General features: G+C 39.5%; 1 protein-coding gene across 1 annotated transcript in view; it reads right to left on the reverse strand.

Moving 5' to 3' along the window:
• Positions 1-491, reverse strand: part of crybg2 (crystallin beta-gamma domain containing 2) — a 68,550-nt gene extending 68,059 nt beyond the window's left edge. The window contains exon 1 of the mRNA XM_033636917.2: positions 88-491. Coding sequence (XP_033492808.2) covers positions 88-287 — 200 coding nt within the window. The 5' untranslated portion in view covers positions 288-491. The remainder of the gene's footprint in view (positions 1-87) is intronic.
• Positions 492-15,531: the final 15,040 nt, after the last annotated feature.

Raw genomic sequence — 15,531 nt, forward strand, 5'->3', positions numbered from 1 at the left:
AGGCTTCAGAAGCTGCTTTATGTCACTGCACATGAGACATGCACAGGCATGAAAAATGGCCATATTCATGACTTTCTGCATGCATACCTGAGCAGCTGCTGGCTCCCATGAACAGCCTTCACGGGGCCAGGGTCAGTCTTCGGCTTTGACTTGAACTTTAAGAACTGAAATCTCTTCTTCTGTCCTTCATTCTTGTCCACACTCTTCTCCACCGAGTCATCGTGGCTGACTTCTTTCTTGGAGAACAGACTCTTCAGTGACCTCCTGGGTGTACTACTCATCGCCATCTCTGCCGAGCCTAAAGTCACCGAGGACGCAGCGGGACCGGCGGGTGTTTACACGAGTCGCAGCTACAGTTCCGCTGATGATCGGTTCATTAAAAGCTGATGAAAACAGTCGCGGAAAGGAAGAGAGCCGCGCGGATGGCACTTGTTGATAGATGACAGCCTGACAGCTGCTCGTGCTGCTTCATTTTGTGTGTGGAGCAGTTATGCAGAGCTCAGGTGTGGCGAGGCGACACGCCCTCTGAGGAGCAACACCCAGACAGCCTCCCCGCCACACTGCCTCCAGGTGAGTCGCCACTGCCATTTTATGCAGTAAAATAAATCGAAATAAGCTCATTTAAATAACTTTAATGTATGAATGAGTCACGGTGTTACATGCTGTGTGTCTCCAAGTTTTATATTTTAATGCTGGTCTGCTTTTATGATACAAATATCCCCAGTTTTTCTATTTCCCAGCATTTCTAAAGCCAGATATTAGACCATGGGCCAGACCAGATTTCAGCACCACTCAAGGTGGCAACACTTAGTAATAATTTATGAAAATGCCCATGTCTGTAGATGATATTTTGGTATGACACACATCCCTGAGTGGCAGCTGTGTCACAGTAACCAGCTCATGAAGTGAACCACCCCTAAAGTAAATTGCATTTTAGACGTTGGTGCACATCCTGGTTTAGGCTCATGGGCAGGACATTTTTCAGTGTTTTATAATATTGTGTTAGGTGTCGTTTTAAAGTGGACCTTTATGGCTTTCATTCAAGCCCAGTTGTGCATCTTTCTGACAAATACTGAGGCAACTAAAGCCCTATGAACAGTCAATGACACACATTTTCGCCTAAATTTGATCTTTTCTTGAAGCCCTGCGGCATCTATAAACATCAGGGACACAAAACTCAGAAATTGGAGTTCTCACAGGACTCTAAGGATTCAGGAAATGCATATTATACCCATACTATTTCATTGTGAGACGTTATTGTGAGCCATAAATTAGAAGAATGACATTGGCGGAAATATCTCTCATCTAATCACTCATTTTAAGTAGGTTCGAGTAGCTTGTATGTGTCAGGGCAAAAAAATTAAAAAAAATGGATCGTCTTCATCTTGATAAAAGTCTTGTTGACTAAACACAGCAAGGATGGAAATAAGACTCTGGCTTTATCAGTTTATCCCTCACGAAACCGGATAATGTCATGTTTTATAAACATATTAGAATGTTCTTAATAACATGCTACATGAAACCTGTGCATTTATGGGATGCATGTCTGATGATAGGAGATAATATCTGGTATGGGTGGGGGAGAAATTGTCACAGCATGATCAAGATATTTTACATGGCAATACTGTATCATACATGCATGCCAAATATCATTTTTTAAAATTATTTGAATTCGTAATAGTGCAAATACAAACTAAACTTTTGGTAGGTAGCCGACTGGAATAATAAAAACATTTATTTTTTGTCCACTAGATAAAAGAGATGTTAACAAAGTGTTGCTTCCGGGACATAATTTGCAGGTTAAAAAAAGTAATATATTGCAATTTATGTTAAAGCAATACTCAGCATACGCAAAAGACGTAAAATTGTAATGATATTGTATTGTCACTTAAGTATCGTGGCAATATCGTATCCTGGGGCCTCCTGATTCCTATCCCTAACAACCAGGAGCACGTGAAAGCATGGATCTATTACTTAACTGGCCTATCAGCCCAGGGGCCTACAGTGTCAAGGGGGCCACTCTTACCTTCATCTGCAAAATGTCGCTTAAATTAGACTCACTAAGAGATGACAACAACCACAACGAGACACAAAACAACCAAAATAAAAAGACATAACATTGCCTCAGGGACACTGTGTATCTTGTTCCTCTGCAGTGGTGAGGCCTGTGCATATCTGTGCCCAGGGGCCCATTATCTCATACTCCACCCATGCTTGCAAGGACATTAATTGTAAATGCTCAGGATAAAGATAATTACATCAAATTATAGCTTGTGTAATATACTTTTGTATACTAATAACTGTGAAATATCTTCTCATTATGTGAAGATACCACAGTGGATAATTGTCGACATCTTGTGGTCACTCTGCAGTTTGCAACCTGATCACAAGTCTGATTACGCAGCCTGTGTACACGTTTGTATGCATGTGGCTTACTCTGCCTCACGATGGCGCTACCAGCCCGCTCAAGTCTATGGCTCAGTCCACTCAAAGACAGTAAGCTGCTGTGTGAGAGGTATATGAGAGTGGTAGAGAGGTGTCCATCGTCTTATCTCAGTAGTCCCAAATTGTTCTGCTCTATTGTCTGATCTTGAGACCTTCCGTCAAAATAAAGTCTCAGTCAATACTGTGCCTACATAGCACAAATATTTCTCAATTTACTTGTGTGTAATTAACTACACAGCAACCCTGGGGACATGCAAGGTAAAGATTGAGTGATAATACCCATATGTGAGGGTTAAAAGAAATAATTTAATTTTTTTGGTTTGGGTCCTTATTTATTTTAATATTTATTCTAATATTCTGTTGACTATTGACTGTTGAATATATATATGAGACTGATAGTCCCAATTTCATGTTTTGCTGCCAGGACACTATTGTAGGTATTCTTCTTCTTCTTCTTCTTCTTCTTCTTCTTCCAAGGAAATGGGTGAAAACTCACCAAACTTTGCACAAAGGTCCAGTCTCATGCCACATATCCTCAGCTGTAAACTCAAGCCAATAGTCCTGATGGTGGTGATACAGCAAGCGTCTAAAGTTCAAAACTTTGAAAATTCATAACAAATCAACCATACGTGCTACAATTTCACAACTTTCATCAAAATGTAGCCCCGATACTTTTGTACACTTAAACCTATTAAAAATTATGAAGTTCATCACTCTGTCTCACTGTTTTTTTTTCAAAAACTGTAAAACTTCTTAAACCTATCTCCTCCCACAATTTTTGCTTAATTGACACCAAACTTGCTACAGAGCATCTTCAGACTGTCCTACAAAAACTATGTTTCTCAGATTTTTGATTTATCAAAAATTGAGCCTACAGTGCATCAAAATGTTTGACTGTAAACGGTACTGTAAACATGTATGCAAATTCTTGCTAAATAAATCTTCAATGTTCATGAAAAAAAAGACAAAATTCTAGACTCATGGTAGATGGTGTGTGGCAAATTTCAGAATTTTATATCAAAAGCTGAATTTTTGACAGCATTTTGAATTTTGCTCTAATGTGAACAATTGGAGTCAATGTAAAAATGGCAATTTTAAACATCAGTTTTTCACTGCCCTTCAAGTCTTTTTTCTGCTAGAAAATCTGCCTTCTCATGCTTGAAAATAAGACAAACTTTGCACAAAGATCCAGTGTCAATACTTCAGTATGAAACCATCTGAGGCTTCTCACTTTGCACATAGCTCAACTAGTTAAACATCAGTTTTTCACTTATGGAGCATATCAATCATTGTTACAAACAAATTACCAACATCTCCATGCTGTCTAGATGCAATATGTGTATTTTCAGATTTTTGTTTCGTTAACTGAATTTTTTACAGTGGTTTGAAATCTGCCTATCTAATCAGCTCAGTGACATAGAAACTGATTCTTAGTCTCACAGGTTGTGAGTTCAAGCCTCAGCTGATGCAAAAGGCAGATTGTGTTGCTAAATGTCTTCCAATTCTTCTGTTTGTTGCTCAGAATTGCCTAAAAATTCTCATAACTGAGCACTGAGTAAAAATATCTTAGACAGGAGTCTTCAACATTTTTCAGGCCAAGGACTCCTTAGCTGAAAGTGAGACAGAGCGGTGGTGAGGCTGAAGTTGCATGTTCAACTGGGCCTACAACAGCAGGGCGGCCTAAAGTGCCATGTGCTCCTTTATGGTGCACATAACACTAAGCTATTAAAATAATAGTTATTGGCACATTCATATATTTATAGATCATGTTTGTTCCTGAGGTGGATAGAATTTAAAGGCCCTGACACACCAAGCCGACGGTTGGCCGTCAACCAAATTCGGACCGCTGGTGAGCGTCTGTCGGCCTAGTTTTTGCAGTGTGTCCCGCACAGTCGGCACTTTGGCGTTGGCGCCGACTGAGCATGCTGAATCGGCGGCGGAGCCTGTCAGTGAGAGAGATCACTCTGATTGGCTATTCAGGTTTTATTCCCTCGCCCCTGTATCTGCCTCTAATGAAACAGGGGCTAACCGGAGCTTCCTCCTCAGGCTCCCCTTCACCCAGCTGCCCGACAGATCAGCTGCTTCTTTCCACTTTAACCTGAATAACAAACCGGAGCTAGCTGGGAGCGGCTAGTGGAGCATTAGCCGAAGCATGACCGGAGGGAAGCACAGCCAGTTAGCCTCCGCTAGTCTCTGAGCTAGCTCTGGCTCTCCATTTGGATCCAACCGGAGCACTGAGCCCTGGTTTGTTATTCAGGTTAAAGTGGGAAGCACAGTAGCAGCGGGTTTATTGGGCAGCTGAGTGACGTGGAGCCTGCGGAGGAAACACCGGGACCGTCTGGATGTAATAGTCCATGGAGGTGCTGCGGTGCTCGGCTGCACAGATAGGAAACCCCTCGGCTGACAGGATGTACCACTCTCTCACTCTGCTCTCTCTCACGCAGGCGCAGAACGTACGTGCTACTTGGCTGTCGGATGTAGTCCGTGTAGTGTGTCCAAATGCAACTGACACAGGGTGACGTGAGGCGACATAGACAACACAATAGTTGGCTTTCGTCGCCGCTAGTTCTTTGATGTCGGTTTGGTGTGTCTGCACCTTTAGAGTCTCTTGCTTGAAAAGTTACAAAACGATCCATTGTGGCTCACAGGAAAGTCTTTACACTTGAAATGATAATGTAGCTAACAGGCCAACATGTTTCAGTGTAGTATGTAATTATTAGTTAACTAGTTCACCTCGCTGTTATGGACAGGTGCTGCCCAGTGATTGAGTGTTAGCTAGCTAACATGATTGCACAAGGATTCATAGGTAACAGGTAGCTATCATCAGTGTTGTATACTGTAAGTTTTTTTTTTTTTTTTTTTTTTTTACAGATAGGCTAATTTATTATTGCGATTATGTTGGATTCATGGCAATGTGTATTTTCAGATATATTTTATTAATTAAAAAAAAAAACTAAACTAAAATTACAACCCTCCCCCCCAAACCCAGGATCTCACACTTACCACACAGTGTCCCTGAAGGTTGCTGCAGGGGAATCCCAGCGTAATGAGGGATACTATGATTTCACTTTAATTACCTTCCTTATAGAAATTAGATCATGAAAGGTTTGTTTTCAGTCTCTTATCTCTTGTTATCTCTATGATAAGGGGTGCAACCAACGTGGGCAGCTACTGTTACACTAAAGAAATATGAGGCAGCTTTAATGATGGCTTTTTACAATATCATAAGTGAATTCATGATTTTTTTAAAGGCATGTGAATATATTGATCTGGGTATTAAAGAATTGGGTGTTTTTTATGTTAATAGTACAGCAAATGTTGACAGTAACTTAAGTTGTTCACTGGGAGGTGAAACAATAAAGCTTGGTTTCGGTCCTTATCGCATTAATTCATTGACCATTTATTGCATCAGTCATAAAACAAGTAGAGAACTCTATGTGTTATCGATCTTCTTATCTCACTGTCTGTAAATGTATTTCATAAAAAGTGAAACTACTCTTTTAAAGTCATCGTTGTGTCACCTTTAGTGGTGCATTTTCCCATATTCTCAAACAAAATTACAGTGAATCTATTTACCAAAAAAATTAAATTAAATTAAAATACAGTGAATGCAGGCATTTTTGGGCCCTGTGGAAGTTGAAAAAAGTAGGCCTAGCTACAGACTGAAGCTGCCTGGTATTGTCTTACTGTAACAGTACCCGAGCATAGTAGTGCCTGATTTCTCATATTGCACAACTAGGTGTCACAAACTTTGAGTTTTGTAAATACTGTTTTTGTGATGAAATATTTTGTGATGAAAATTCTAGTTTATCAGAGGTCGGGTTAGTCTGCAAACTTCTCACTCTCAAGCACACAGAGGACTGATCGATACTGTTTGATAGCCTCTTTAGTAGAGACCTGACTAAATATGGTGATATAAACCGACATTTATTATCTTTATATGTTAAACCTTTAGACCCATTTAGCGGATTCCTACGGCGTCACAACCTTATGCTATTACTCAGTGCCCAACACCCACATATATGGCCTTCACTGCTGACTAAAAAATAACTGCAACCGAAAGTCAAACACTAAGGTCAGCGATGAAGGGATGAACCCAGGAGATAAACCCTGATGATGTACTGTATGATTAAAGGCATGCTCCTCTGAAAAAAGACGCTGTCATCTGTGCTTGAAAAAAAGAGAGGGTTGTTTTGTTAATAGGCAGCGACTGTCTGTCAGTAACTAAAACTGAAAGTCAACATTGGATCCAGAGAAAAGTGTCTTTGTCATGTCTCTGCCATGCCCAGTGAATAACACACACACGCACACACACACAATCTTTCGGTTGAAATAAAGCAGAAAGCCTTGTGACAGTCAAGGGTCACAGCTGTTGTTTATTTGGAATCTTGGTTATTGTCTTACACAAGTCTCTTCCAAGTAAGAGGGCAAAGGGACAAGAAGGCTCGGCTACAGGCAAAAACACTGCTTCTTTATCACCTGACTATGCACAATGTTAAATGTCAGTTTTTCCCAAATTCATACAAACGTATTACCCTTTTATCTTTTACCTAGAATTATTTTACACACCTAATACTACTTTATGCATGTACTCAATTTGATCATGGACTGTATAAAATAATGGATGTAACTACAGTGATGTCACCCACTGGTGTGTGGACTCACATTTGAAGCCTTGAGTGCAGCATTTCGGCTGTCCCCATCTTGTTTTTTTAGAACCAGAAGTGACCATATTTTATGGGGATAGATTTGTCTCAATGTTATTTGTGTGAACAGATGAAAAATATGTGTGTAAATGTGTAATCTGTTAAAATAATTCACCCTTCTCAAATACAAAAAAGATTTATACACTCACAAAACAACGTTGCAAATATTAAATGGGCCTGCAATTACACACACAAATCTGCAAATAAAAAACATATTTGTGGTTATATTAGATACATTTACACATAAATAAAGCATTTATGAATATCCTCCTAACATTTACAACTTTCAAACAGAGTGTCATGTGAGTTTGCAAATCTTTTTTTGTATTTGTGAAAGTTGTTTTATGTACATATTACGCATTTACACACAGATTGTAAATTTCCTCTTACAAATATTACTGAGACAAAATTATCTCCTAATAATATTTGGACGAGAGCGTGGAGCTGTGGAGGAGTGAGGGGTGGATCTGAGTCAGAGGCTGTGGTGACGCCTCACAGATGGCCTGTCGAGGGAGGGAGGGAAAGACATAAATCTGCAGTCCTTCTTTCAAAAAATAGTGATTATTATTATTAATATTTCCATTGTTTGTATGAGTATTGTCTATTTGATTCATCAGGCCAACACTTGAGTGAGTTTTGATTTTGTTTTATGCGTCCCAGTTGGCCTGTAAAGTTGTCTCAAGTGGAGAAGTGCCTGGAAAATGCTGTTTTGGGTCAGTGTGTGTTTGAGGAAGAGTCATCTATCCAGTGTTTAATGTTTCTTTTCTTTTTTTTTCCCTGTATACTGTAATATATATACAGGTTCCATCAGTGCTACCTTGTGCACAAAAAAAACATATACCAACCAATTATGAAAAGTATAGATGCCTGCTAGATTAAATGAAATTCAGCAAAAGCTTGAAATGTGCAGAAATCCTCAGAGTGAAACTTTATGCAGGCAGATATCAAAGCTGTAAGTTAAAAGTATATACATCAGCAAAAGGAACATGTGATACAGTCAGTTGTTTTTTTCCACTGATGGTGAACTAAACCTGAAATACGTGAGCATAAGCAACAGATGGAGATGACGCATCTATTCTATGTACAATGTGTTCTGTTTCATAACGTATCAAAGACATTACAGTAATAGATGACAACGTAGGATGAAGAAATCTCAGAATATATGCATCTGCTTTCCCACATCCAGAAAAGGTGTGGTATGCTGCAATCATGCAACCTCCTTGCAAATAGACTGAGCTACAAAAGAACCATTGTTTAAGAGTTTTCATTTTGGATGAGTCAATCATGCAGACTGGAACAACTCTTTTGCAGCTTAGTAAAACTTATGCTGGGGGAAAGGTAGCAATGGCCTCCAACTGGAGTGATTTTTGATTTTTGACCAAAGGCCTACTGGGCACAGCCCCAGGGGCCCAAAGTGTCAGTGGCTCCCCTGGCCTTACCTGCAAAATGTCACTCAAAGTAACACAAATTGACCAGGAGGAGACTCACAATGACCACAAAGAGACATTAAATGACTGCAAAGGTACACAAAATGACCAAAAAGGACACAATTACATGTCAAAGAGACACAAATTGACCTTTAAAGAAACACAAAACAACAAAAAAGACATGCAAAGGAACTATAAAATGAGACAAAATAACAAACAGAGACAAAAAAAGACAAATATATCCCCAAAAGACACGAAATTATCCCAAAGATACACAAAAGAGCTATAAAGAGAAACAAAATGACCCAAAAATACACAAATATATCCCTGAGAGACAAAAAAATTAGCTCAAAGGGACCCAAAAATGATTGCAGAGAGAAACAAAACAACCACAAGGACACATGAATTTACAACAGAATCTGTGTATCTTGTTCTTGTATAAGAGAGGTGGGGCCCTTTGCATGTCTGTGCCCAGGGGCCCATTGTCTTGTAATCCGCCCATGACCACAAGGGTTTCCATTTTACTCATACTCTTGCAGGTCTTTCTGTAAAAAAATAAATTATTACTGTAGGTAACATGCCCATAAGAGCTTGTAATTGTCACCAAGGTCTGAGCTGTTACTGAAAATCAAAGCTGATTTCAGTGAATTTCCTTAAATGACTTATTCCTGTTTCCTTCTTTCTTTTCGTTCTTTGTCTTCAGTTGCCGTTGTTTCTTTCCCACGCTGAATCACTTTAGTATTCTTTTATTATTTATTAGAAAAGGAGCGGATATTGTGTGCATCAGCCACTAACATTAATTGTGCCCAGACAATGCATGTGAATTTCCTGTTAATGTGATGGTGGTGACACACATATCTGGACAGCGGTGAATTGCACTTGCATTAATTCCATGCGGCTATCAGTATACTCCTTCTGCACTCCTCTTTATTGGTTGCAGAGTACAAGAGTCAGGGTTCAGTCTTGATGGTGCACAAGCACCACAATGGGGTGGTGATGGCTTCCTGAAAGTAATAGTGAAAACACTAGAGATTGGGTTGTGACTGGATGACAGAGTCAAATGTTTCAACCTGATGGAAGCAGTCCAGCAGCACATTTCTGTGGCACAGTGAGTAAGAGCTGAGGTTGTCTGTGAATGTACTTTGGCAAGAAGACATACTGTTCTTTGGAACCTTAAAAGCAAAATAAATGAATCCGGGACAATATGCCAGTGTATTGGCAAGTGCTGCTGATTCCTGTAAGGGATCTACTAATGATGCCCAGTGAACAGGAACGGGCAACTTTGCATCCACTCCGCTCCTGGATGTCAGATTTAGAAGAAGAGAAAAAGCTCTTTGCATGTAAGGTAGATGCATGACGCAATCTGAGATGACATAATGACTTACCTGAATGTTTTCATTGGCACTCTGTAACGTGTACCCAAGAAACCTTCCATGTGATGAATGCACTAGATGGGCAGCACGGTACATGTAAAAGTTTCCATCCTTTTTCCAGTGACCTGATCACAAATTTTCGAAGAGATAACTTGGAACATATTTTTTGTTCACATGATCAGCTGTAAAAATACCTTCACATGCCACAACCTGACACCATTATGTTTTTCGTTATGTGTGTGTTTCTTTCATTTTTGCCTGTCAACCACCACATGTGGCAAGTTAAAGGATGTCCTGTTGCGATACATACAAGCTGCATGAATTTAGTGTGGTATACGGCTGGCCAGTGGCAGAGGGGAACTTTAGGGTGTCTGATTTCAAAGAATAAGTGTCATGAGATTTCAGGGAGGAAGAAATTAAACAGGATGTCTGATTCACATCAGCTCTATCCTCTCAAACAGGCAAGTAACAGTCCCAAAGACATTGTTGTTTCATAATTGACAGTGTTTCTCATTCACTCGGTTTTGTCCAATTTTGATCTTTTCTAAATTATATATGAGCCTAGATGCTACTGCTATTTATCTGCCAGATTGTGCAGTATATACTGGAGCCAATGTATTCTGGACAAAGGTTAAAGTTAGGAAAGTCCCGATCAAGTTTTTTCCCCCTGAACTTGATTTGACTCATTTAATATCAAGTATCTGCCGATACCGAGTCCCAATCTGATCCATTTTCTTGGATAATACAGCTGCACAGTGTGCACTTCAAGTGATTACAGTCGGTAAAATCAATCCAGTGAGTATGCTTGACAAATGAAAAGCTCTACAATGCATCCAAGTTGTTCCTAAACATGTATTTATTATTTTTTTTTACATTATAAATAAATAGGTGCAAAATAACAAACCCTCCCTTCAATCTTTTTGGTCTTGTTGCTGTCTCGGGGGAATTTGTCTGTCCCTTTAAGAGAATATTCTCCAGTGATTGTTTCTTCAGTGCAGCCTTTGCCTGAGTTACCTGAATGAACAGTATTCCATTTAGTGTTTATTTTTGTTGTCTGTACATCTTTTGCGTGGATCAGTCTGCATTAATGTAAAACTCTTATCTGCTCTTTGCTCCTGGGGTTTTGTTGCACTCGTAGAGGTGTGGTGAGTGTGGTTGTCATTGGTTTTGCACCTCTGTATGTCTATCCCCCGCCATAAAGACTTTCACACTAAACTGAAATGAAACAAGCGCTCATAATTTTGTTAAAAAACATGAATAAACAGTCTCATACTGTGTTGTTTTTGCCTTTGGTCATGGTGTGTTGTGTTTCACTGCAGGCGGGGCTCAGCCCCTGCTCTTATACACACACAGGAGCTCAACTGAGTGGAGGAGAGTGGAGAGTTGGAGACGGCTGCACTCCGTGTGTCTCTGCATGAAAACTAAGTAAAGTAACTAAGTAAAAGCATCTGTGTGACAGCAGACCTAAAGCAAAGGATCAGATCCTCCATATAGCTCAATATACCGGATCCCGATCAGTTAAAAAATGCTTTGATTGGATCAGGATCGGGACCCCAGGCTAACCTGTTAAACTAAAACCATTATTAGGAATCTATGGGTAATATAGACAATAACTATTTTAGTAGGGTCTAGATGAAACAGTTGAAATATAAAATGGTTCTCAGTACAACCTCTTGGTTGGTTTCTTGTTTGCACCCTTAGAAGGCGGAAATGTTCTGGATAAAACCCCCAAAGAGGGTTCTGATTGGAACTGTTAGCATAGAATAATAGAGCCTCTCATACACAGTTCTGGGTTGAACCTTTCATAGATGGTTCTAGATGTAACTCCTTATGCTGGGTTCTAGATAGAGCCCTCTGATACACCTTTTCCGCCAACATGGAATGGGTTTTTTGGATAAAAACCAATAACAGAACAAAAGCTTGCAGGTAATTAACCCTCGAACACTAACGTTACAATTAGAAACACCATCACTAACATCGGGTGTATTTTACCTGATATAATGTACCAGATAAAATGTACTTCTCATCCAAATATATTAAAGTTCAACAATACATGGCAAATTGAAGTACTCTTCTTATATTTCCCCCTATACAGCGTATCATAAAATGAAAAAAAAAAAGGTGTCATGGGGGGACCCTATAAAAAGGCTCTAAAATTAGTGAAAAATTAGGGATAAGTTAGCTTTTGTATCAAAAAAGAAATATAGCTAATGATTGCCAACATAAAGGAAACTTAGCTGTGTTTTACTTACTTGTTGGCATGATACTTAATACAAAAAAACACTAACTTAAGCTAAAATCCACCCGAAAAATATTTTACCCTCAAACACTAACATCGGGTGAAAATCAACCGAACACTTGCCTGTTGAAAAAAAAACAGGTATGGGAGCAGGGAAACACAACTACCTTCAATGACGTCTTTGAGCAGGATGAAGCTACCCAAGGACCCACGCAACTCAGACAAAAGCAACACACTGAAAATCACATGATCACAATCGCACGGGTGAAAATCACCCGACGTTAGTGTTCTAGGGTTAATGAGACCTGCCGTCCTGCTACTATACTGTTTAATTCTGTTGGGCATTTACTGGCCTTCTGTTGATGACACATCCTTGATTACAGTGGTTACGCATTATGAAATGCAGGCTGGTTTGGCTAGGTTCCAATGAATCCTGAATGGAACCTGTTCAGGAACCAAAGCTAATTTCCTGGAAAAGGAGTGTGAAAGGGTCCAATGTGGAACCTTTATAAACAGTTCTACCAGGAACCAAATAAGGTTCTCCTGTGGGGACAAGCAGATGATATATGTATATATGACTCTAGTTAACACTTTAATTTCTAAGTGTGCACATTTAGAAGTTATGTTACAGATTGTGTGCCACAATTCCTGTTTATATAGTTGATTGCTGATGACTTTTTTAGGTTTAGTGGTGCATCCTTTTTTATCTAGCTGGTGGTAAGAAGGTAGGACACACTTCACAAGCAAACTTGGTGATAGATTGACAAAACACTGATGCAACCTGGGCTGAGTATAACTGTTACACACACATAAGTGACTTTATGTTTCAAAGAACAGTGTTTAAACTGGCAGTTGTGCAGTTTGAGGGTGACTCAGTGAGTTATCTGTCTGTGATAAGGGCATGTTGGATGTTACTGTGTTTTGTTTTCTTCTTCACTTCATCAGAACAGCAGAGGGGCATTTCATTTCTCAACTCTAACAATGGCATCTGCTTCTATTACTCTGTTGCGCAATAGGATGAACGTGTAGCTGGCAGTGCAGCTGACAGCCTGCCAGAAGAAAAGGATTTCCTGTCACCACTGCAGTTTGACAGCATGTTACAAAGGTCTAAGGTGCCTTTATTCTGGTCAGTGGTGTGTGGGTGTTTGCTGGGGGAGAACCCCACAGAGATCGCAAGAGGAAATACTATAAAATGAGGAGTGGTTGCACAGCAAAAAGAAAAAGAAAGTGGTTAAGACACAGAGAAAGGGAGAGGGAGACGGGAAGAGAATTACTGTAAAGGGCCAACCATGCTTACAGTAACTTTGCTGTAGATTGAAAGTGTGTCTCACTGCCATGGGACGACGGTGATATAGTTAGAATCATATTTTTGGGGTTTCATGTTCGTTTAGGTATGCCTGCTGTGCCTGTGAATGCATCACGCTAAAGACGGTAAAGACTCAGGTTTCAAATCAACAAGTGCGATAAGAAGACACTCGAGAGGAAAAAAAAAAAATCAGTGACTTTGACTAAATTAGATTTCCAACCTCAGAGCAGTTTTTCTTTGAATGTTTTATAATCAAACTCAAATCTGACACAAGAGTTAAAGAATCAGAAACAGGTCTTTTTATGCCCCCTTCCTTTAAAGTTACGTGACAGCAAACATTATAAAGTCCAAACCAGAAGTATCTGCTGTCATACTCAGTGATTTTGTAATATAAAATAATGTGATGTAAGCAGTGCTTTTTCTGAGTTTCACTAGTTAGCGATTAGTTTCATTTCCTGTATTTTCTAGGAAAGAGAGCCTGAAAAGGGAACCTATCGGGGGAATGTAGTGTGGGACTTCCTAGAGTTTGTTACCAGCAAGAGAGGGTTAGTAAGCATGATGTTTCAAGGGCATACGTGTTGTGGTGTGTGTCCCTCCCTGCAGTATAAAGGTCAAGTATCTGTGTCATTGTATCTTTCAGTTCTTAGAGTTCTGCTGGAATTTTACAAGTGTGCAGTTCTGGCTACTTTGATATGAGGCATCGGTAATGGTCTCATGTCAAATGAGCAGACAATGAGAATAAAAAGAAGATAAGGAAGGGGCAGAGCTTTTATAACATATCCTCTGACCCAGGAGTTCTCAAAGTTTTGATGACTGAGTGCCAATGAGCCAGCATGTGATTGAGGGCCGTACAGGAAAAATGCATACATCTCGCTTCCACAGTACGCTTGCCCCAGATTGTCAAAACAACATAAAAACTTTATGTTCACTCAACTCAAAAACTCATCCCTTGTGAGCTTGACATTTTTTTTTTGTTGAGTCAACACTTTTTGAGTTTTGAGTTAATTTGACTTAAAAATATAAAGCCAAATTTGCCTAATGAGTTTAAGGCCAATAAACAACACTATCATTGTGCACTTAAAGGGATAGTGCACCCAAAAATGAAAATTCAGCCATTATCTACTCACCCATATGCCAAGGGAGGCTCAGGTGAAGTTTTAGAGTCCTCATATCACTTGCAGAGATCAAAGGGGAGAGGGGGTAACAACACAACTGCGCACCCAATGGAGGCTGATGGCGCCCCAGATTCAAACGTCCAAAAACACATAATTGAAACCACAAAATATCTCCATACTGCTCGTCCGTAGTGATCCAAGTGACCTGAAGCCATTATGAAGCCCCGACATAAAAAGTTGTTTGGAAAAACGTCATTTAAACTCTGTTTTTAGTCTCATTGTAGCCTGTAGCTCTAACTGCCTCTCTGTGCACCGCGCTCACGTGTGTGCACTTGCGCAAGACCATGAGACATGGGCACCGCCTTCATGTGTGTTAACGTGCTTTCGCTGGTCTTATGCACAATTGCGCACACATTAGCGCGGTCCACAGAGGCAGTTAGAGCTGTGTTCTAAATCCCTCACATTACCCATTACGTAGTGATTAATGTTTAAGTATTTCACAATGGTTCTGGGTTACAGTTCATATTGTGGTATTCTCTTTCTAATTGTTTTAATCAATTGCTTATTTTTATTTAATTTTTTTTTTTTTACATGTTCAAATAAATAAATAAATAAAAATAAATAAATAAATTAATAAAATAAAAGATATTTTGCAGTTTTGTGTTCTGTTACATACACAGTTAGTTGTGCTGAGGTGAAATAAAGAGAACTTCCTGGTTCAAAATTCATTTTTCGTTTTATAGTAAATAATTATTTTTAAATGTTGTAAAATGTGTACTCAGTGTTTTTATATTCATATGGCATAAAACTGAATGCTCAAACACCAAAGATAGTTATGTTAAACTGACATAGCATTCCTGTCAGACAAAGGTCATGCGACACATTTATGTTGTATCTGATGTACTCAAAACTTTTATGTT

Source organism: Epinephelus lanceolatus, chromosome 16 (assembly GCF_041903045.1).
Source record: "Epinephelus lanceolatus isolate andai-2023 chromosome 16, ASM4190304v1, whole genome shotgun sequence".
Lineage (NCBI taxonomy): Eukaryota > Metazoa > Chordata > Actinopteri > Perciformes > Serranidae > Epinephelus > Epinephelus lanceolatus.